At 40.2% G+C, this 22852-nt stretch overlaps 1 protein-coding gene across 16 annotated transcripts in view; it reads left to right on the forward strand.

Moving 5' to 3' along the window:
• The first annotated feature begins 3712 nt into the window (after positions 1 to 3712).
• The window catches only part of ALCAM (activated leukocyte cell adhesion molecule), a 157797-nt gene continuing 138657 nt past the window's right edge, over positions 3713 to 22852 (forward strand). For 10 of the 16 annotated variants that reach the window (XR_010594069.1, XR_010594071.1, XM_065574137.1 and 7 more), the window contains exon 1: positions 3720 to 4011. Coding sequence is in view for 10 of the 16 variants with exons in the window: in XM_065574137.1 (XP_065430209.1) it covers positions 3927 to 4011 (85 nt within the window). In the remaining 6 variants the exon portion in view is untranslated. Of the gene's footprint in view, positions 4012 to 5724; positions 5792 to 6575; positions 6659 to 19409; positions 19451 to 22852 lie in introns of those variants that run through there. The other 6 variants (XM_065574181.1, XM_065574219.1, XM_005283582.5 and 3 more) reach the window with 5 other exon arrangements.

The following is a 22852-nucleotide window of genomic DNA, read 5'->3' on the forward strand; positions in this document are numbered from 1 at the left end:
ACATATTCTGCACACCACCTTTTGGAATACTGAACCATAATGACATGCACTGTTTCACTGACATTACAATTATTATAAAGTCATAACGTTTATTCCCACTAAAACAGTATAGACAATGGACTTGATTAGAATTTAATGGATTAATAGTGTTGGGTGGTGCTCTACCCAAAAATATTCTCTATTATTGTTACTAGAAATGTGCTTGTCAAAAATCAGTATTTTATTCATTTGTTGTATATTGAAAGTGATATTTCAGATTAACAAACTATTTGTTATGATGCATAATTCATCATTAATGAATTTCATATTAATCCATTTAGTCACATAACTGCATTATTTGATCAGATTAAATATCTATCAAAGAATTTTCTCTGTTTGTTTTATATAAAACAATTTCTCACAGCAGAAAAAATTCATACTAGTAATTAGACTGGTTTTGCACAGATTTTATTTGAGAACTTTAAAACATACAGTTTGCTATTTTTTCACTAGATCAAGGACTCAATTCTCCTTCCACTAACTTCAGTAGGAACAACTGAAGTATACAACTTATTTTTTCACAAGTCTATTATGGGCCACCCCTGTATTCAATATAGGAATTCATTATTAACCACAAAATCAAGGATATTTGGAATATCATAGCAAATAAAGATATTTCTAAGCATAATCTTGACAACATTTAATCACATTTAAGTTTCATTTAAGGTATAAAACATTTGAGCAATCCCACTTTGAGTCATTTTCTATTTACTCAAACCTATAACAACTTCCTTCAAATGAAAGTTGAAAACACACAATGACCTTTGAAGAGAAATGGCCAGATAGTGAGGGAAATCCAGAACAAAGCATGCTTCTGTATTAAATTTTGGGCCCTTAATGTAATCACTTATGGTTATGATTTTCATATCCTGAGTATTTTTGACACAAGTTGCATAGACTTCAGAATAAAATAGCTACAGAATACCTCAAGGACAAGATGTAAAGTTCCTCAACCCGTGTTTCTGCGGTTTGACCAAAATCCCTGGTTATACATTTCTTTTCACAATCTAGGGTGTCTCAGCATCCTGCAGTTTGAAATGATTAGTTACAGGAGATTACTCTACGCCCTCCAAAAATGTCCATTGTTCACTAATTTGATGTAATTGAGGTATATAATTGATCACATGCTTTAACAGGAAGCTGTTTAGGAAATAAGGCCCTCATCCAGCAAATCACTTACACAAATTGATTTCAGTGTGGCTACTCATGTGCTTAAAGTTAGGCATATGCTTAAGTGAATTCCTGGACTGGAGTCTATAAACCTCCACTTCTGGGTTTATTAGCATTTCAGACCAATTCTAGGGCCTGATCTTGCAACTTTCTCTCGCACAAAGTCTTACTAGCTTCAACGTGATTGCTCACATATATAAAGGATGAAGGATCAGGCCCTCAATGCTGTAATGGAGCTGGAGGTATCACCAAAGCAACACACATTCCTAATACCATTAGAAGTGAAGGGATTTTAACAAGAATATATGCTCTAGTGGCAGGGACTGTCTTTTTACTGTGAGTTTCTACAGTGCCTGGCACAAGAAGCATCTGATTGGAGCCTCTAGGTTCTGCAGTAATATACTTTTCACCAAGTATTTTTCAATACCTGTAAATGTGGGAGAAAATGGTCCTTTTGAATCTTTTATTTTCCTCAGTAATGGGGTCCAATCCTGCTATTGGTGTCAGTAGAAAATACCCATTGACTTCAATAAGAGCAGGATAGGACCCATTGTCTTGAATTCTGTGCACTTCTGGAATGGGCTTAGTGACGCATTCAGGTGGATTGCTGGGGAAAGTGTTTGGAAAAAAGATCCGAGGGCTCTGATTAGCAGTAAACAGAAAATAAAATATGTTTAAAACTGATTGCACCATCTGAAAGAAGAAAAAGATGGTTTGATTTGAAGACAATACAAGAGATACAGAATTATGAAGTTTAGAAATACTAATTTTATTTAATTGGAAAAGTACAGTACTAAAAGAAAAAATGAGGCATCAATTTTATCCTACTTGAAATTCCAGAAGTCTCTGTATGTGGTAACTATATTTTAAAAAATTTCTACCTTATTTTGTCACTGTGAAAATTGTTCTGTGGATACTGAAAGCATTTATAGAATAAATTGGATGAGTTCGTGTATATTGGTTGTGGGAGTTTTTGTGGAGTTAAATTTTTGCTGTTCACTTCCTCATGGCAGAGCTGCCCGGGGGGGGGGGGGGGGGAGGGGGGGGACAAGTGACGCAATTTGCCCCAGGTCCCGGGCCCCACAGGGGCCCCGTGAGCCCTAGCCCAGCGGCAATCCGGGTCTTCGGCGACAGGGGGTCCTTCAGTGCTGCCGAAGACGTGGAGCAACTGAAGGGCCCCCCGCTGCCGAAATGTCCCGCGAGCCCTGGCCACAGTCCGGGTCTTCGGCATTTTGGCGGCGGGGGGTCCTTCAGTGCTGCCGAAGACACGGAGCGACTGAAGGGCTCCCCGCCGCCGAAATGCCACCGAAGACCCGGACCGCCGCCGGGTGAGTACAAGTGCCGCAGCTCCACCGCTTTGCCCCAGCCCCCCGGAATCCTCTGGGCGGCCCTGCCTCATGGTGAAAAGAGATATATGACTATTGCTGGTTTATATTTCACGATGGGAAAGTCCCATTCAAGTAAGCACATGGTGTGAATTATGCATACTTTTATTTTGAAGGACTCAAAAAGGCTTGTTTTGGACTATGATGTAGTCTTCAGGATGATCATATTTATTATTAGTCATGAGACCTGCAATGATTATTTTAGGCCTCTTATGTTTCCCATTGTGAAACAGCACCACTGCTTGCTTAGTCCAGTAAAAAGGACATAGCAGAAATCACTCTTCTTGCATTTCATAACTTTGAACAGGAGTCTATTTTTAACTTTAGTTTCAGGTCAGCTGACTTCCCAGAATTGATGGGATACTTTCTTTGCCACTTTATGCAATGAAAATGTATGCAGTCCCTTGCACAGTCACCCCTACATTATGTTGAGTGATTTTGCATACTTTTTTGCATTGCTTTAATTTTGTTTGGGGGGGGGGAGAGGGTTAGCATTGACCTATTATGGTTTGAAAGCAGGTGGTTGACAGAACAAGCAATTCATCATCTGGGAATTGTTTATTTACTCTGAAAAGTATTTACATGAAATGTTTTGCTTATAAACAAACTGACACAAAGGGAAGCTATAAGTAACTATTATCATTTGCAAGATGCTCGCTAGAATAGGTCTGCCACTGGTATTGTGAAGTAGCCACTAAGGGGGTTTTAGGTACCTGTCATTTTCTCCCCCACCCCTTTTTTTTTTTTTTTTTTTTAAATCTACGATTTTAATTAGTTTCGGGGTCTAAGCTTTGGGAGTCCATGTTTAGACAGCTACTTGGTGTAAGGTTCGATAGCAGAGGCCTATTTTGGATCTGCATTCTAATACACAGCTCCCACCCCCTATCGGGTTCTACGGGATTCCCCCCTCCCGCAGCACGCGTCCCTCCTGGGCTCGGGTTCTAAAACCCCCGCAGAACGAACCCCTGCCGGGCGCAGGTTCTAAAGGAGCCCCCTCCCCGGCTCCTGACACGCGCCGTTCCCGTGCTCTAACTGAGAGCCCCCGCCGCAGCGTGCGGGGGGAAGGGGGCTGAGCAAACGAGGGGGGCGTGTCTTTTCCGGGCCCGCCCCCTCCCTCCGCTCTCAGTCCTGGAGCGCCGCTAGGCTGCCAGAGGGGAGCAGCCACCTGCTCCTGTGCTGAGCTGCTCGCGAAAGCCGTCGCGCGCCAGACCCGGAGCCGCCGCTGCTGCTGCCTGCCTGGAAAGTTACCGAGCCGCCCGCGCGGGGAAGCCAGGAGCCGAGAGGAGAACCCGCCGCCGTCCCGGGAGGTGCAGAGCCCCGCGCCCAGGCGGGATGATGGAGACCCCGGCAGCCGCCTCCTGCACCCACCGCCCGCTGCTCTGCCTGCTGCTGCTCGCTGCCCTCTGCCTGCGGCCAGGTGAGCGCGGCGCGCAGGGGAGGGAGGGTGCGCTGGGGCTGGTCGGCAGGCGGCTGTCACCTGCCCGCCTCTCCCCGGGTGCAGCGCTGCCCTGATCGCGCGGAACTTTACGGAGCAGCAGCGTGTGTGTGAGCCGCCCCCGCCTCTGCGGGTGGCTCTGTCCCGCTGCCTCTTTCCCTGGCACCCTCCCCCCCTTTGGGGTGGGGTGCTTCCTTCTTATGGCGTAGGGAAAGGGGGGTGGTGACGGTGTCGGTGTGTCCCCCCTCTCTTGCCTTGGGGCGCGATCGCTGGTGTTTTTCGGTGACTGTTGGGGGTGGGTGGGTGTTGTCCCGTCTTTACGAAATGCCTGTAAAAGACTGTTTCTTCTCTCTCTTCTCCCCCCCCCCCCTTCCCACCCCTATACGTGTGACCGAAACCTCCCTCGCCGTCCCTGGCTCTTGTCACGTCGGGTCTCTTTAGCTGCGAGCATTAAATCTGCCCCATCGCGGTGACAGTCGCATTTGTGTGCCCAAGGAAGGAAAGCGATTACAAAGATCGAGCCCCACTTCCCCCGGCTTCTCTAATGTTGGGAGTATTGTCTGGTTGGTTGTACTGTGAAAACCAACACAGACTGCTGCTTTCTGTCTGTGCCACTCACCGCTTCCCTCCAGAGCGACCCCTCCACCAGATTTAGCCGGATTAAAAGACTCCTGGGGAGAAGGGACGCGGTAATTGGGGTGCGCTTCCAGCTCCCTTGCAAAGTTGCTTTTCTGGTTACGCCAGAGCAAGCGGGAGGAGGTGACCTCACCTGCAGTTATAAGGAGATGAGTAAACTGTGACGAGCCGGTTTCTTGGGGGGAGGAGGTTGGTGCCCTTCTCTCCAGACCATTACGTCTTCCTAAAAGTGAGAAATGCAATCGGATGGGGGAAGAATGCAAAACAAAAGCTAGTTACGCTTTCAGTTTTCATCTCACGTCTGTCTCAGCGACAGCCTTAAACTTTCCAACAGCGGTAGCTCGCCCCTTAAAAATAACGTGTCACTGGGTCAGTTTCCTCTTTTTGTACACAAACGGCTGGATTGCTGCGGTCGATCTCGGCTTTTCCCCCGCGCTAGTACCGAAGTCAGAGTTCCTCTTAGGGAGTGGTTCTGCCGTTGAAATTCATCTCAAGTTTTCCCCACGCTGTGTGTGAGACACCTTATTTTCGATGCTGACTAATAAATGCATCCCCCAAGTGTTGTATTAGTAGCAGAATATGCAACTCTGAACGAATGCCAGTGATTAGTAATATTAACATCAACAAATATGCCACCAGCGAATAACCCACTGTTGCCTTTGGGTGGCTTCTCTTTAAATATTGCCGGCTTGAAATAGGGAAACAAGGGACGCGATTATACATGGGGATACATTGTATGCGGTCTGTTCTTTGCATCTCCTTTTCAAAGGCGTGATCGAAACCCAGGGGAGTAGTCCAGTGTCAGAGTCCTGATCTAAACTTCCATAGCAGCTTACTACTTTGATCGGGCCCGGCTGTGTGAATGAGGTTGAGGGATTGCCACGCTAGTCAGTGCAAAGTCCGGTATTCCTCCTGGCTAGTTTTTAACAGGTGTTTGATTAGATTGAGATGACAAATCAGTTTCATGTGAGCTTTTTTAGGCATTAGGGAAGTAGGAACACTTGGGGAAACATTAACGTTCTCCTTAACTGTCTTGGCTGGGAGGTGTTTATACTCTTTTTGTCAATATTAAACATGAAAACTGAAGTTCAAGGAATAGCTGTCAAGTGTGTGTTCTGCATTCAAGGTAGAGAGTGTCTCATTATTCTTGTAGAAAGAGCGTCAGCCTGTGGTGACATTTTGTATTGCTTTAAGAAACAGCCTTTCCTTTGTGTGCTTGCATTTACAGCAGTCAAGAGGTTAGGGAAGCGTTGCCGTGGAGTCACTGTGTTTTCAGCACTAGGCTCTACACTTCGGTTTCCTCTCCAGTTACCTATTTACGCCTAATGCTTCATACAGGAAATGGAAGACAAGAATAATACACTTCAATAGAATATTATTTCTCTTGCATAATTTTCATATTTGTCTACTGTGAATTTCCTAAGATGAAACAAGTAGCTAAACAGAGGCAGCAATGTATAATCTCAGTAGAAGTTCTGTTTTTAAATGGGTAGCAAGCTATTCTTCAAAAACAAAACATTGAAGTATATTGCAGTTTTCTGCCTTAGCAAATGATTAAACACAGTGTTTAATGATTTCCAGTCTTAAACTAGTAATGGTATAAAGCTTACTGGGAAACCAGTTATTCTGTGACGTAGAGGGACTTTCCAGGCACGATTGAGAGTGATGCTCACCTTGTCTCTTGTGCTTTATTGGAGAGTAGGGTAAAACTCTCTGAAAGGGACAGAGGCAGGTGTTTTGTCCCTAACACTGAGGTGCCTCTTATCATATTGTGGAAAACTCTTAATTCTGAATGGTCTCTTTTTTTTTTTAAGAAAAAGTACATCATGCCATCATCAAGAATTTTTTTTAATTGCCCTAATAATACTTTATGCTATTCTTATTCCCTCTTCTTTTGTCTCATAGCATCAATTAACCTGCAGATACTGTACCTGCAGAGTTATACTGACGTGGGTAATGCTGGATGGAACATGACCAAGTGCTATCTAAACAGGTTAACGTTGTTATCCACTCCTCTAGTTTGCTGTGCTTTTCTGCCTTCTCCCCCCCCCCCCCAGTTCACGTTATCTTGGTTTGAAACACAAGCAGATACATGTGGGTTTATGGCTGGGGGGAGATGGGATCAAAATTGGTAAGAAAAAGCTTAGCTCCCCTTCTTTCAGGTTTGAAACACGGAGGAAAAAAACCTACTAAATCTACTTAATTTCTAGTTTATTTTTAAAACAATAACTTTGAACACTTTTTAAAAAGCTTTTATAGCTGTAAAATTGTTTTGCCATTGTTGCTAGCATTTTGGATTTTCTATTTGTTATCCTCAACCACTTTGTGGTGTTTTAATATTCCCAACAATAAATTACCCTGCACAGTCCAGTTATTGTGTACAGCACCATCAAAGTAATCTGACTCTTGGAAGCTCCCAAATCAAGTTGGCACATGCATTACTGTAAATACGCACATGTGTAAGATTATAAACACCACATAAGGTTTTCTAACTTTCCATGAATATTTAAACTTACTTCATTCTTTATCGAATAAACTGTGTTATGGGACAGACTGCTTTCTTCTTACCAAACACTCATTATTTAAATTAATATTTCTGCTTGGTCCAGTCTACCTGATGTTTATTAGAGTAAGTTTTCTAATATGAAATGGCATTTTTGTATGGTAATTTAAATGAAAATATTGTTTTTGTTTTAAAAGTGAAGGAGGTCCCATAATAATTTTGAGTTTACTTCAGTCTTCACAGTCCTTTCTTTTTTTCTGGCAGATGATAATGTTGTTTGTTTGAGGCTGGATTCTGTAGAAATTATGGTCTATTAACAAAATGTGTTTGATATTATTACATTGTCTGAGTTTCTGCTCGAATGGTTATTCCAAAATTCATTTCTGATCTTATTCTGCTACCGTGTCTTTCCCCTTTCTTTTACTAGGCCAGTATGAACTTCAGATTTTAGGACTGAAGTCACAAACTCCCAGTGGCATAGGGATTCAGTTTTATGCACTGTGTGTGGGGGAAGGAGGTGAATTTTTTTTTCTGAATACAGGCATATCTAACTAGCTCATTTAAAAATTAGCAGTCACTCACTCATTAAATTTGGAAACTTTTCCTGGTTTAAAAACTCCATAATTACTTTTATGCTTTGGGATGACAAGAAGAGCAAGCTAGAAAATCTCTTGATGAAAAGCTTGGGAGGCCCTTTTTAGAAGAGTTTGGCAGTAACTTTGGGGATTCTCCTTTTGAGGATTTTTGTTTGACAAGATAGGAGATGACAATAGAACTCACTCATGTAATCAGAGCAAATCTATAAACTTTGTGACTGACGGGAAAACAAAGTACCTCTTTCCGGTGTATATGGTGTTCCAAACCCAACCTTTGCTTTTGTTCTATTGGAGGAAAAACTACATTATATCCATATTAATAGCAAATATTTTCTTGACACATCTCGGCTACTTCCAGGGTATATCATTTCCCCCCCTTCCCCACCCCCAAAGAATAGCAGCTTTTATTTTTTAACACCTCCATATTCCTTTTGCCCGAAAGTCTTCCCTCATATTTAAACTTGGTCCACAGTAATACCGGGATAAACAATATAAGCTGTCTGTGGTTTGCATTGAGTATTGATTGGCTTATCTCATCCTAAAATTTGGGAGAAACCTCTGAACACTTGAACATGATGATGTATATGAAAGGAAAAACAATGAACTATTTAGTGCCTTACATAGGCGACAGTGTTTCAAGAGTAATTTATTTCCTTTCCATTTTATCATGAAGATGAAACATTTTCAAAAACACTGTCTTAATATGGGTTGAACTGTTTTTGCAGCTCACCTGTGTTAGATGCTGCAAGAAGTGACCATGTTGCCAGATCTGATTACAACATAGAACAGAAGTACCCAACATGGTTAAAATAGAGCTTGTTCTTGTAGTGTAGACAGCACTGAAAAGTGTTGCTCACCAATCATACTAGCGCACAATCCAGGCACGCAGTTAAATGGCACTTAAGTCCCATCAACATTACCAAACTGAATAGTGTTAATTGTGTCAGGAGCTAAAATGTTGTGACTGGATTCCTTAACATATATAGCCTTTTTTGTGTATGTGGGATCTTGCATCTTTTATAGTTTTATAAATCCTATTGCAGCCATTTTATTATATGGTTAGCTCCTGTCTTTAATGGGATTTGAAAGGTACCAACATTGTTTCTAGAAACATATTGTTTTGAAACTGTTCAGCCCTGCTCCAGAATCTTCATCAGGGTTAACACAGGGGGTATTTATTGTGGTGATAGGACTGTTTTTAACAAGTTGTAGTGTATATGTAAAACACGAGCCCAATCCTGTGAGAAAACTGAGCATCACAAGTAAGTTGCCAAGTGTCCTCACCTCTTTGACTCAAACAACAAAAATGCTTGTATGTAACCATAATCAAGTGAAAGCTTTTTCAAAAATAGCAAATACTGTAGATTGTGATTAGAACTACTAGAGATTTGACTAAGGCCTGATTTCGCCCTATTCTTCTCTGCCTCACCCCCTCCCCCAAGGAGCTGAGCGAGCACCTTGCCTCCTATTGACTCCAGGTGAATTATTGGGCACTTAAAGCCTGATTTTTTTTTTTCAGAGGCACTAACCTTTTAAATATTCTAACTTGTCATACTACTTGTATTTTAAAAATATGTATTGTAATGATAAAACCTTTCTGAAATGTATAGTGTAAACTTGCAAATGAGTTTGATGCTTCTCTGAGACAAGGGATTGTAGTAAACTGGCTATCCTGAATATATATTCGTACTATTAGCACACATAGCAACAACCAGATAAAAATGAATGTTAGTTTCACTGAGGGTGGCTTAATCCCCACTCAACTCTACCTTGGTTGGAGGTTAATCTAGTACTCTGATGTGTTGTGTGTCTTTTTTGAGGAATGTCTGCCTAGTTTGAGATTACGTTGCTTTTCTTATCATACATATAAGTCTCCAGAACAGCACATCAGTATCTATTTATTAAAACAAGCCCCACATCTGTTCAGCTGGTATTTCCTTCACAGATAAGAAACATGCCTCTTTTGTAAAGGAAGTGATAAATCGGTGAAGAGACTGGTGGAGCTGCAGGGTGTGATTGGGAGGTTATCACAGTTTAGAACAGTTCTGTAATGTTTGGTTTAAAAGTATTTGAAATGTCTTCAGTAGACTTAGCTAAAGGAATAGTAAGCTGCTGTCATGATAACAAGCAAAAACATGTATTTTGATTACTTCATTTCACTAAATAGTCAGTTACTTCTAAGGATTGCTGAAACAATCTATATATTCATGTTAACTTTTCAGTTCATACTAATACAGTAAATATTTTTGCACAAGGACAGCCCTTACTAACTACAAATGAGGCTTGTAAAATACATTGTTTTAATTCCATTTGTAGTTTTTCTAGCTAAATAAGGATGTTACTTAAGTTTGGCTCTTACTATGAAAAGCACTTGAACATGTATTTAGGTCCCAGTGACTAGAAAACTTTCCTGAATATGGACTCTTTCCTAAATACAGAACTTTTCCTGAATCAGGTCTTTAAAGAATTATCACAGGAATTCTAGAGTGTATCAGGGCTCTGAATACCTGCTGCTTCCATTAGTCTCAGCAGAAGCTATGGGTGCTCATACCTCTAATAATCAGGCCCTGAAAATCTTAATTGGAAAGTTTCATAAAACATATATACAGTGATTCCGACAACAGCATGATTTTTAAACATGATATTTTTTCCAATTAATTCAATAGCGGGAGTTCCACTACTTTATTGTTAAAAACTGCATTATTTGTGTGTTTGTACTTCTGCATCAGATCTCTGGTTTCCATGTGAAAATTACATTAAGCATCCAAATTTTTTTTTAAGAGTGAAAAGTTTTATGGGAGCATTTCATGCTTCAAGATACTGCTTTGGACGGCCAGCAGTATTGGTAGGCATCAACAGTGTGTCTGGTGCTGTACAAGACACAGAGGAAGAAGATAATCTCCATGTCAAGGAGTTTACCAGTGCAGTCTAAACTGAGACACAGACCCAGTGCTCTGAGAGACGCAGAGAATGGTTCTGTCTTAGAGTAAAAGAGTATGACTTTTTCTTGATGGGTAGGAGGTGGCCCTTTTTACTGAATTAGATCTGCCTGAGTGGGCTTTATGGCTGAAAGGAGTTTTAAGGAGGGATTTTATTGAAGAAGGGGTGGTTACCTCTACACTAGAATGGAAATGGAATACCAGGTGCAGGGTATTGCAAGAAGTAAGATACAAAGAGTATTGGTGGTTAAAGATAACATGTGAGTGATTACACAGGATTTTTTGTTGGGCCAAGAAGAGGTTAGAAATATTTTTTTGTTTATTATATTGCTTTATCAAGCAAAGTTTTAACTTTAAATAACAATTTTGCAGTTACTACTTTTAGATTACAAAGGGAAATTAAAATAGATATGCCATTGAGAATCCCAATTCTGTTTAAGAGGTGATTAGGCAAAATTTGACTTTGTTTTGCATACTAGTAAGATCTGCCTGTTTAATTTGGAAATAGATATGTATTCTAGAAAGTTGTATTAAATACAAGAAACAGGTAATTACCCTGAAAATCCAAATATAGGCGCTAAGAAGAACTTCTTCTGTGTAAGAGATTTTTATAGTGTCCATTACCATAGTATCTTTCGGCTAATTATGGAGAGTCGTTAGGGATCACCCCTCTTTAATAAAATTTTCTTTTAATTCAGGGTGTCTTATTAAATTGTGTACTTGGAGTAAATTCACTAGTGAACTCAATATTTCTCTGTGTTCTAACAATAGCATGATATCAGTAAATGCTGGCCAAGTGTCTTTTCCAGTTAGTCAATAATAATTTGCTGTTTTTTTTTAAATTTGCTTTCAATTGAACAAAAAGGGAAGTAACTGTATTTTTAAAATATAATAACTTCCTGTAGCCTATAGACAACTGGAGTTAAATCATTTTTCATTTATATGATATGGTTATATTAAATACTTATTCCTTTCGGTGCTTGGAATGCTTTGTTTGGTAAGGATTAGATGGTTTTAGTTTAATTTTAATATGCATAGATAAGGATGGGGAAGTGCAAAGTACCATTGCTTCCAAGACTTTAGGATTATAAAGCTGGAAATATGTGGGTGTGGAGCCTTAAAATTCCATCCATCCCACAGGCAACAAGTGATTTTATTATTTTCCAGGAACACAGTGTTAGAATTCATCCTGCAGGGCAGGTGGAAGTCTAAGTCTCCAGGACTGCATGAAGCTTAAGATTCTGAGAAATGAAAAAGGCTGGATGGTGCAGTTCAGCCTAGTAAAAGCTAATGGTTAGGTAACAATTTTTATTAGTAAAAACATTTGGGATTTTCTTTTGTTTGTTTAGAGAACATGTCTCATTCTGATATGAGGATCCAAAATCAAGATCAAAATGTTGGATAGTTGGCTAGAAGCACTCTGGGGTTGGGTTTCGTCAGGTGGATGGTGGGTTGCCCTCCCACCCCAGCATTTGGTTTTGGTTGATTTGTGCAGGCAGGATTGTCTGTTTTTGTATGACTTTTTTTTTTTTTTTTTTTTTTTTTTTTTTACATTATTGCCAATGAACAAAATGCCTTGCAGTGTCAGAAAGCTTTTTGCAGACTTTCAAGGGAGCCAGAAACAGCACTTTTTTTTTTTTTTTTTTTTTTTCTTCCCCTGTCTGGGTTCTATATCACTTATTCCAAATGAAGACAGAATTTTCTATTGGTAAATTCTAATTGGTTTGAGACTAGAGATAATCTTAATGGACTTTACCTATGGGCGTACAGTCTGTCATTTTATAATTGGAGAAAACGCACTGACTAGGCCAGCTTTTTTTACAATTGAATCCATGAGGTGGATCGCATATGAGCAACTTAGTTTAAATCCTTGGATTCCTCAGTCTTGGTACTGAATGCCAGCTTTTAAGTTGAGTAACTGATGCACGCATATGATAAGATAAAACAGCTTATCCACTGCTAAAGTTCAAGTGAATCTGAATACAATATTATGCAACTTGGTTCCCCATTACTAAACTGGAGACTTCATTCAATCCCTGCTAACATTGTCCCACTTTGTTAGTGAAGACAAAAGAACAGGCAGGCTGGAAGAGAGAATGAAAAACATTTGCTACTCCCAGGTGATAGCTTGCAAATCATACAAAGGGAATAATCTCTCAAATTTGTGTGCACTATTGAGGTTTTTTCCATTTGACAGAAACATTCAGTTCTCAAACTATTGCATAATTGTTTTTAATCTTAGACTTTGTCTGGGGTGATACAGTGGCTATCATAATATTGACTCATGACAGTACCAGTTTGTACTATCTAGCCACATTCCAAACCATAGTTTTATTGCACAAATAATAGAAGGAATTTTCAGGAATATAAAGTTTATTCTGCAGGTACTGTTTTTACAGTTTAAATATACATTGTTATCTAAGCAAAGAATATGCATCAGTTTATTATTTGAGCATTAAATTAGCAGAAATACATTCTTCCATTATGGATATGTAGGTTATCTAACACTAATGTTACATTGGTTGCCTCTTTTTTTCTTTTTCTTTTTCTTTTTCTTTTTCTTTTTCTTCTTGCAAGTGCTTAAAGATTCAATAGGAATTATTTATCAAGTTCTCATAATGGCCCCTGTTACAGAGGCCATTATTTTCTTTAGGATAACTGCCAGCTGATTTATCTTAACTTCACTCACTCTGGAAACCTTGAATGACAGGAAATGACAGTACTTGCTTTCCTATAGACATCTAGCCCCCAGTCACAGTGTACAGTACTCTGTACTGGCAGCTTCCATGCCATGTAGAGCTGGTTTGACTTAATTGGAGCTTCTGTGTATGCAGGATTGAAGTTTAGGTAACAAAGTAAAAATGTCAGTGTTATACAGATGATTTTAGACGTGAGATCCCTCTATGTTCCCTTCAGTGCTTCTCAGCTCTGAATCCTATGATTATTTAAATTTTTAGTCCACTTAAGGTAGGGAGAACAAACTTTAAAAACTCTTTTGAGAAGAGTAAAATAGTGAATCAATCACGCATTTTTACATATCCTAAATAATGTGTAACTACTCGAAAAGAAAATGGTCTCCATATCATGATCGCTCCTCCCCCCGACAGTCCTGTGAGTCCTAGAGAGTCCCGTGCAGCCACAGAGAGGATTGTGGAAGGAAGTTTTCCATCTGTAGTCTCCATGAAATGCTGCATTTTGGCCACTGCACCCTTTTCAGTGGGGGGGAGTTTGTGATTCTCTGGAGTTTTCTTGCTGTACAGCTCATGGGACTATTGGAGGGCTTTTTTGAGCAGCGCACATCCTTCTCTGGAAGTTTCCAAAGGTGATTTCTGAGCAATTGTTCTTCTGTCCTAAGGGTGTTGTCACACGGAGTACTGCAGGGGTTCTCTTGTCATCCTTCCTGTTGGTGTACAGGAGGTTGCTAGAGTAAGTAAGCATGGGGTGCGGCATAGTAGTATGCTGATGACACACAGCTCCCTGTTTCCATTATATCAGACCAGGCTGTTGCAGTGGAAAAAATGACCCACAGTGACTTTTTTTTTTTTCTTCATGAAATGGATGATCTGGCAGAGTCTTAATTCAGTCAGGACTGAAGTGTTGGTTGGTTGGTTTGTTGGGGGAAGTATCCAGGAGAGCTATCAAGGGTGATATCTGCACCCCTGGTAGATGAAGAGCATCCATCATTTGCATCTCAGCTTCACAATCTTGTTTTATTAGATACTTTAAGTGTAACCAAAAAGGCTTGTTTTTCAATCTGTCTGGTTAGAAGTGATTCTTGCTACCATGATGTGTACATTTAGCTGTTGAGACTATACTTTTGTAATATGCTTTGTATGGGACTGCACATTAAGACCACATACAAGGTAAAGTTTGTGCAGAAAGTGGTCACCTGGTTATTGAGCAGTACGTTACAAAAGAGCAGATAACACCAATACTCCTGTTGCTATGTGGGCTGTTGATGGCTTTGAGTGAAATTTAAGGTGTTTATTTTATCGTATAGAGCCCTAAATAGTTTGGGGCTGGTCACCTGAATGGTTGCCTCTCATCCTGTGAGACACTGCCAGTTTGAACAGCAGAGATGCTCAAGATGGACGTTCTTTGTGTTAGATGCAAGGGGGTAGCATTTTCTCCATGAGGGTTCCTGTTCTCTAGAATTCTGTTCCCTCCTTGCTCTGCCAGAATCTGCATTTATTAACCTTCAGGACATACCACACAACCCAACTTTTCTTACAGACATTGAGGGATGTCAGGGATTCATCGAATGAGACCTAGCATGGGTAGATTGCCTTCTGTTTTTGTGGTATTCTATTAATTGGAAAATTTTTAAATGGACACTAGAAGAATCAAGACAACTGCATTGCAAACATCAGATTTTCTAATTATATAAAATTTTTGGAGATGCTTAACTCTGGATAAACACCAGATAAAATGAAAAAAACTCCATAATACTTACACACACACACACACTAATCCTCCTCCACCCTCGGTGAGGTAGGCATCATCTACTTTATAGAGGGGAACATTGTGAGGCACAAGGAGGTTAATCGATTTGTCCAAAGATGCACATCACTTGTAGAAATAGGACTAGGACCCATGTCTTCCAGTTCCCAATGAAACACTCTAACCCTTCAACAGTGCTATCCCTAAATGAGTTTCCCAGTGTCCTAGCAACATGGCAGATTCTGAGATGTCTGAGTTCATTTACTCGCCTCTGCTCAGGGAAGACTGGCGGCTGGATGATGTTTGAAGGGAGAAGGAAATTAAATGAGCAGAAATACTTCACAGATAGGCTATGTCTATCTATTTCTGAATGTAACAGTAGCATATTTGTAGCCCTGTTATTCGGAGGCCAGTCCCAGAGCCAATCCCGTTTCCTGTCAGTGGTTGTTCATAGATTGATGCGGGGGGTGAGGGAGAGCTCGTTTGTTTTTCTCTCTGGCAGATCAGAAACTCAAAACCATGAAGCTGGGGTGAGGATGGAGATTTCCTCAAGAGCCATAAGCATCTCCTGAGTATATTTGAAAATCTAAATTGCAAACAGCAGTACCTGATGATTAAAAAAATAATCAGGCTTCTCATTTCATCAAACTTGTTAGAATACAGAATGGAACATTCCTGGTATAGAGTGAGAGACAGCATACAGAGAACTCTTCAGGCCCCAGTGCCGCTAAAAATGCTTGCAACCTTTCAAGCCATGCAAATCACAAAGGACTAAGTGTGCTGCTTCTGCATCGGATGTACCTGTCTCTGATAGTTGCCATTGGAGGCAGACTATCTGACAATGCAGATAATTTTAGTTGCATTGGGTCCTAATGAGTAGTCTGTGTGCTCTCTGCTGCTGCCATTAGGGCTTGTCCATATTATTCCACCAAGCTTGTTAACTAACTTCAAAACACAGTATTACCAACCACAAGTATTTAAAAATGAGTTGAGTCCCCCAAAATCATGAGCCCTTAAAAAGAATTTCAGGTTCTTTTTATTTGATTTTTTTGAGTATTTAGGGTACACTTGAATCACATTTTCAACCACAATCATAAGAAGGACAAAACGTTTTTGTTTTTTAAATGAAAGCTGAAATTTTTACCTCATCACTTGACTCAGGAGCTGGTGTGTTAAGAAAAATACACCAAATATTGCAAGAGTTGCGATAAAATTGCAGGAGTTGGCAACTGAGAAATCGTAAAATAGACTTTTTTTTCAAGCTACCTATGTACTGTAGTTTAACTTGTAAAATATGGATTAAACCTAATCCTCGACATTTTCTTTTATGGTAGGAGAATAGAAGATGAAATATTCCTAATTAACTAGTGAAATTTAACAAATGTGCAATGCCATAGTCTGTATCCATTCTTTTGTAATCTTAAAATACAACGGAGGCAAATGTAGGGGATTAAATGATTAAGCAAAATCGAGGAACTTGGAAACTACAAAAAATTTATGTTGTGTATACTCCAGTGTCATGAATGCTTTTCTGTTTTCTTTTGTAACCAGGCACATTTAAACAAAATAAGGAAAGATGGCTTTCTTTGAGTGTTTAAAAGTCGGACGTGGTTTCCTAGGGTTTTTTTCAATAGCATATCTTGTTGGGTGGCACTTCAGTGAATGATGTTCAAAGGCAAGTTCAAAATATGAATAACTTTTCCAGAGACCTAAGTATAAGGCAAAAAGATTACATAGGAGGTTATCTGCATGAGTTTCAGGGGTAAAATATATCCCAAATTAAAAATACAGAATTTTTGGGTTGGATTTTTCAAAAGTACTTGACAGTGGCCTAATTCTGCTCCTGTTAAAGTAAGTGGAAAGCTAAGCCAGTGCTGAGCTCTCTTGAAAATCCCAGTCTGAAGTTATGTTGGCACCACAAATGAAGGTGTGATTGCGGATTGGGTGGGGATACCTGCACTGCCTTTATTCCAACTAGCATGAGTAACAATAACAGTGACAACATTGTGGCATGGACCAGCCAACTGAGTATGTACCCAGAGTATGTACAGTCCTTGGCAGGCTTGTACAGGGGCAGCTAGCTCACAATCACCATTTCCCATGCCAGCTAGATTACAGAGAGTGTGCATTTGCCTACCAGCAGTCACGCCTTCATTCATACCCTTGATGTCTCTTCTGGATGGTAATTGACTGAACTTCTTTTCATACAGTTTGTCAGAAGAACCACATGGCCAAGGTAGCTTCAGCATTTCTATTATTAAACCTCTGCTTGTCAACCATTTACAACCAGTTTGAAAAGAAAATACTAAAAGGTGCAAGTGTGGTTTTTTTTTTTTTTTTTTTATAATGGAGATCTCCATCTCCTCGAACTGGAAGGGACCTTGAAAGGTCATTGAGTCCAGCCCCCTGCCTTCACTAGCAGGACCAAGTACTGATTTTGCCCCAGATCCCTAAGTGGCCCCCTCAAGGACTGAACTCACAACCCTGGGTTTAGCAGGCCAAATGTTCAAACCACTGAGCTATCCCTCCCCCGAACTAACACATTATGGGGCAAATTCTGTTCTTACTTATTTGTTTGACCCTCCTTTGCCCAAGGTCTCAACTAAGTGCTTCTTAAACCTCAAATGTGACAGTTTGGGTTCCATTTTCAAATGTTTCATGTGTGGTTGTTTTGTTGTTGTTAATTTCTGGTGTTATATATCACTCAGAAGAGCTTCTGTTTAAAAGAGAGGCAATATTCTGTTCTTAGAGCCACAGCTTGAATATCCTTTTCACCTTCACTTTGTGAACTATATGTTTTGGCACAGACTTAAAAGAGCTATTAGTGCATAATATACAGTATAAGGCACATTGTAGTACTGAAAAACAAACCTAATGCTGCCCAGCTCAGTATATCCAAATACCTTTGTGTCAGGGATTGGTAGATGAACACATTCAAAACATTTGGTTAAATGGAGGTTTGGAAAATTGGAGGAGTTAAGGGGCCCTCTGGGTTCTTCAAAGCCCAAAACATACTGAAGTGGGCAGTGGCTGGAATAAAAAAGGGCCAGTTAACCTTTCTCTAAAACTAGCTAGTCTACAAAGTTAGCTAGCATTCACTTCACTGTGCTCTGGAAATTTGAAATTGCGGCTACTCTGACTCAATTGACCCCTTTTTAGGACAGAAAGTTTTGGTTAATTGTGAGTAAAGATTATGCATTCTCTTCTCCCAACTCCACACCATGTATCTATGATATTCATGTAATTTAAACAAGACAGACACTTAAAACCATTGCTGCTCACTCAGAATATGCAAACTATTCATCCTTTGGGAAATCTTTACGTATTGAAATGTGCTGCTGCTATGTAGAGTTGTCCGACAGTGGAAAGGAGGCAAGATTAGGGAAGGAAGTGTAAATATTTCAAAGTGCAAATTACAGTAGCATAACCACTCAGAATAATTCTTCGACAGCACAAGAGACAGAAGTGGCTTTTTGCCCCAGTGTTCAGTATATCAGTTTTGTTGTGAAACACCTAAGACTGGGGAGGAGAGGTCCTGGTTTGTTACACTTGTGCATTTGAGGTAAGAATTTGGCCAAATATCTCTTAGAGGTATAGCAAAACCCAAGAAATGAACACACAAGGAAAAATAATTCTTTTAAGACCCTGACATAGTTTATGGTGCACATGCAGATAATTTTCTTTACATCAGCCTTGCAAAATTATCTAGAAAATTTACAAGCACTAGCAAAAAATCCACTAGTTCATCCTTTCCATAAATATGTGAATGCAGTGCTCAAGGGCCCGAGGGCCACATCTGGGAATAAAAATTGTATGGTGGGCCACAAATGTGCACAAAATTGGGATTGGGGTGTAGGAGGGGGTAAGCTGCATGGAGCGGCCACTGATCCTGCTACCCAGCTGGAGTGCTGGAGCGGGGCAAGCCCCAGACCCCGCTTCTCAGTGGGTGCTCAAGGCCAGCTTAAAATGGCTGGCAGGCCGAATTCAGCCTGCGGGCTGTAGTTTGCCCATTCCTGCTGTAGTGTGTAGGATCCCTATTCATGGATCAGGACAAACAGAACAAAGAGAGCCCTTACCTAAAAGGGCTCACAATCTGAGTAAAAGACGAGACAATGAATGCAGAGACAGGGGAGCGCAAAGAAACAATGTGACAGTATTGGTGAGTCAGCATGATAGATAGCGGTCTCAGAACACCAGCAGTCGAACCATTCTCAATATATTTTTTGTAGGCCTCACCAAAAAAAATTTTTTTTTTTTTAAGGATGGCTCTGAAGGAGAATAATTGTTTCGACAAGTGGATGTCGAAGGTTAGTATCACCAGCTAATCAGAGGCAGGAATCAACATCTTCATAGTGATTGAGAGATGTTAAGCTGTGGAGGGCTTTGAGAGCAAAGACAAGCAGTTTGTTTGATGCAATAGAGAAAGGAGAGCCAATGGATGGATACAAGAAGAGGGGTGATGTGGTCAAAGTGATGGAGTAGGAAAATGATCTTTGCAGCAGCATGAGATATGAGTGGGCTAGATTGTATTTGTCAAGCTAGGAAGGAGGATGTTGACATAAGAGTTTGACAAGAGTTTTTTAGCTGTGTGGATGCATAGGAAAGGCTCATCTTAAAGGTGTTATGCAGAAATGATCTGCAAGATTTAGACACTCCTGGACATGAGGGTCTAGAGAGAGAGCTGAGTAGAAGATGACTCCCAGGTTACAGGCCTGAGTGACAAGACAGGATTGTGGTGTTGTCCACAGTGATCAAGAAAGGAGAGGGGACTCTGGGGAAAGACTGAGCAATGTTGAGCATGAAATGATGGTATAGAAGGAGAAGAGAAGTGACCAAGGACATAGCTGTCTGGAATCCCTGAAGAAGGGGGAGGGGGGAATGAGAGGGACCGTTCAAAGAACATGCTGATGGAGCAATGAGAGGCACTGGAGGAGAACCAGGAGAGAAGGGAGTACTGAAAGTCAAGAGATAAGATATAAATAGTGCCCTCTATTTCACCTTCCCATGTGATCACATGCATTCTCTATCTCACTTGATGATCAGGCTACCAGTCTCACTATCTACCCAGGTGTCCCCATTCTTACCTCATATCTAGAGTTACAATGGCTGCCTGATTTTTGTCACTGCTCTATTTACCTCCACACCATCATCCATTTTTTTACTCTCCTCCATCCCATCAAATGTGTCAGTTTTCTTGACTGCCACAGCAAGTCACTCATCTTCCTGAAGTGGTGCCTCAAGGTTGCACTGCTCCTATGTTTCAACTATGTCTTTCATCATTCGTCTTCAGTTTGTGTAACCATTTACTCAGAATAATGCATCTGAAGGAATTTCTTACTTTCGTGTTCTTCGGTCACCATTCCAGATAACTTAAAAATTGCCTATATACTACTCTATGCATTTTCCCAGAGATCGATAATGGTTTCATTTACTTCATTTATGTAAGTGTGAATGTGTGTATGGGGTAAGGTGGCAGTGGGAAAGGCAATACGTTGAGCATAAGTGCTCATTTTAACAAAAATATCTAATTAAATATTTATCCAAGTGTCAAACTTTCTATGGAGCAACATACATCTTCATTTTTTCTTAATTAGCAACATGACGTTCAAGCTTTTTAGTCTCTGATTGTATAGTAACTTTCAAATAGATTTTTTTTGTAGGAGTAGTTTAATACAAACATTAGTGTAAATATATAATTGTCTTCCCACTAATGCGAAGGTAATTAGCTTATCAGGGTTAACCAACCTTCCTTCTTTAACTGGCACCTTGTCAAATCACTGCAAAAATGAACGTTACAAACCCCTTTGGCTATATTAGCTTGATTTGATACAATTACATTTTATTTTAAAATAAACTTTTGTATAAGAGAAATCATATGACGTACTTACATTTTAATGTCAATTTATAACTTGTAACAATTTTCGGCCCTGTTCCAGCAGGTACTTAGGCATGTGACTTCAACAGGACTACTCCAGGTGCTTATGTATATTGCTTAATTGGTGCCTTGGTTTATAAATTTAATGTTCAATATTGGATCTCATATTTGATCACCACCTAAAACTTATTTGTTTAGTGCATATCTCCTCTTCCATTGATCGTGTTCGTTATATCAGTGAGGGTTGCAGTAGTCTTGCAGCTGATGACCTGTGTAGGAAATAAAAATAAATTCAGGTTGCTGTTGGGACCATGGGCATGTTGTATAATGAGTTGTACTGTCCCTCTGCTCCCTTTGTAGGTGCCTTTAATGAGATGGCAGAGGACTGAAACTATAAAGCTTTAAAGATTTTCAGGCATAGGATTCTCATCCGTTTCCATTCTGACTCTGACATATTCTCAATGCATGTTGCAAGCAGTGGTTCATTTAATCAGTTGAGGTCTTCAGAGTATTTTTATATTGCATTCACACTTGTACATGTAGCAATATAATATGCAAGATACAGAGACAATCGCGCTTTGAATCTGTCAGCCAGGAGTAGGGAGTTTATCAAGCTTTTGGCTGTGAACGTAACTGAGAAAATGGGTCTATACAAACTTCTAAGGGTTTGTCTACATGGTTCGTTGGTCTTCACCAGAGGGGTGTGAATTCTAGTGCATGCTAGCATGCCATGCACTAACCGGCCAGTTCCATAGTGTGTATTAATGTGGTACTGTTTGAAATGGAATTACATTCATGTTCACTAGGAAACTTTTTAGTGTGCTCCAGCAGGGCCCACATGGGCCAGTTAGTGTGTGACACACTAGAGCGCACTGGAATTTACATCCCTCTGGGGAGAACTAAAATACTTGTCCATTTGTGGCTGCAGTTATAACTAATACAGTTATGGTCCCATTCATATGTGCTGCATACCTTTTTTCCACCCAAAGTGAGGTAGTTGTGTTTCTTTTGTGTACTAAAGACTAAGCACTAAAACCTATCTTGGGAGTTTATTTTCATTGAAATTTATTCTTGGTGAGTAATTTTCAGTGAAGCATATTTTTTTGTTAGATCACTGAGAGTACTATTATGTATAGTCCATCTTTTTTTGGGAGTCCTTTTTGGATGCAGAGACTGTAAATCTACAGAATGTAAGCTAATGAGAGATCACCATGAGTAGCTAAAGGAGATTTAAATCACAAACTTATCTGGGGAAAGCTATAAAATCTTGGCTCACATGGAGTGAAATTGTGATAGGAAGCATGATCTCTGCAAAATTTACTAGGGAAAATGGAACTAACTAAAAATGATGCATTGTTGCAAGTGTCAGTGAAAGCCCTCTATTCTCTGCATAATGGTCTGGGACATTAAAAGGGTGTTACATTTGGCCAAGAAAAGATTCAAGACTTGGCTAGAGTTAGATGCGGTACCTTTTACTTGCAAGGTCTTGTTCAGTTGAAATGGAAGAATGAAAGCAAAGATCTGTACTAGGTTAAACTTTTTTTTTTTTATTTGAAGCAAATCAATAATTTTTGTGCTTGCGCTAACCACCAATATGTTGTGTTAAACCTTGATAATACTGATAGGATGTGGTTGGTCATCTCAAACACACCACAGGGTTTCTAGTTCCATTAAAAACTGGGACACCAAAGGGTATGTCTACACTGCAGCTCCCAGCCTGTGTAGACGGACTCATGATAGTGGGGCTCAAGCTACTGTGCAAGAAATAGTGTGGCCGTTGCGGCTCAGGCTGAGGCTTAGGTTCTCAAGCCATGGGGATCGAGTGGGCTTGCCT

Source organism: Chrysemys picta, chromosome 1, assembly GCF_011386835.1.
Source record: "Chrysemys picta bellii isolate R12L10 chromosome 1, ASM1138683v2, whole genome shotgun sequence".
In the NCBI taxonomy this organism is placed as follows: Eukaryota; Metazoa; Chordata; order Testudines; family Emydidae; genus Chrysemys; species Chrysemys picta.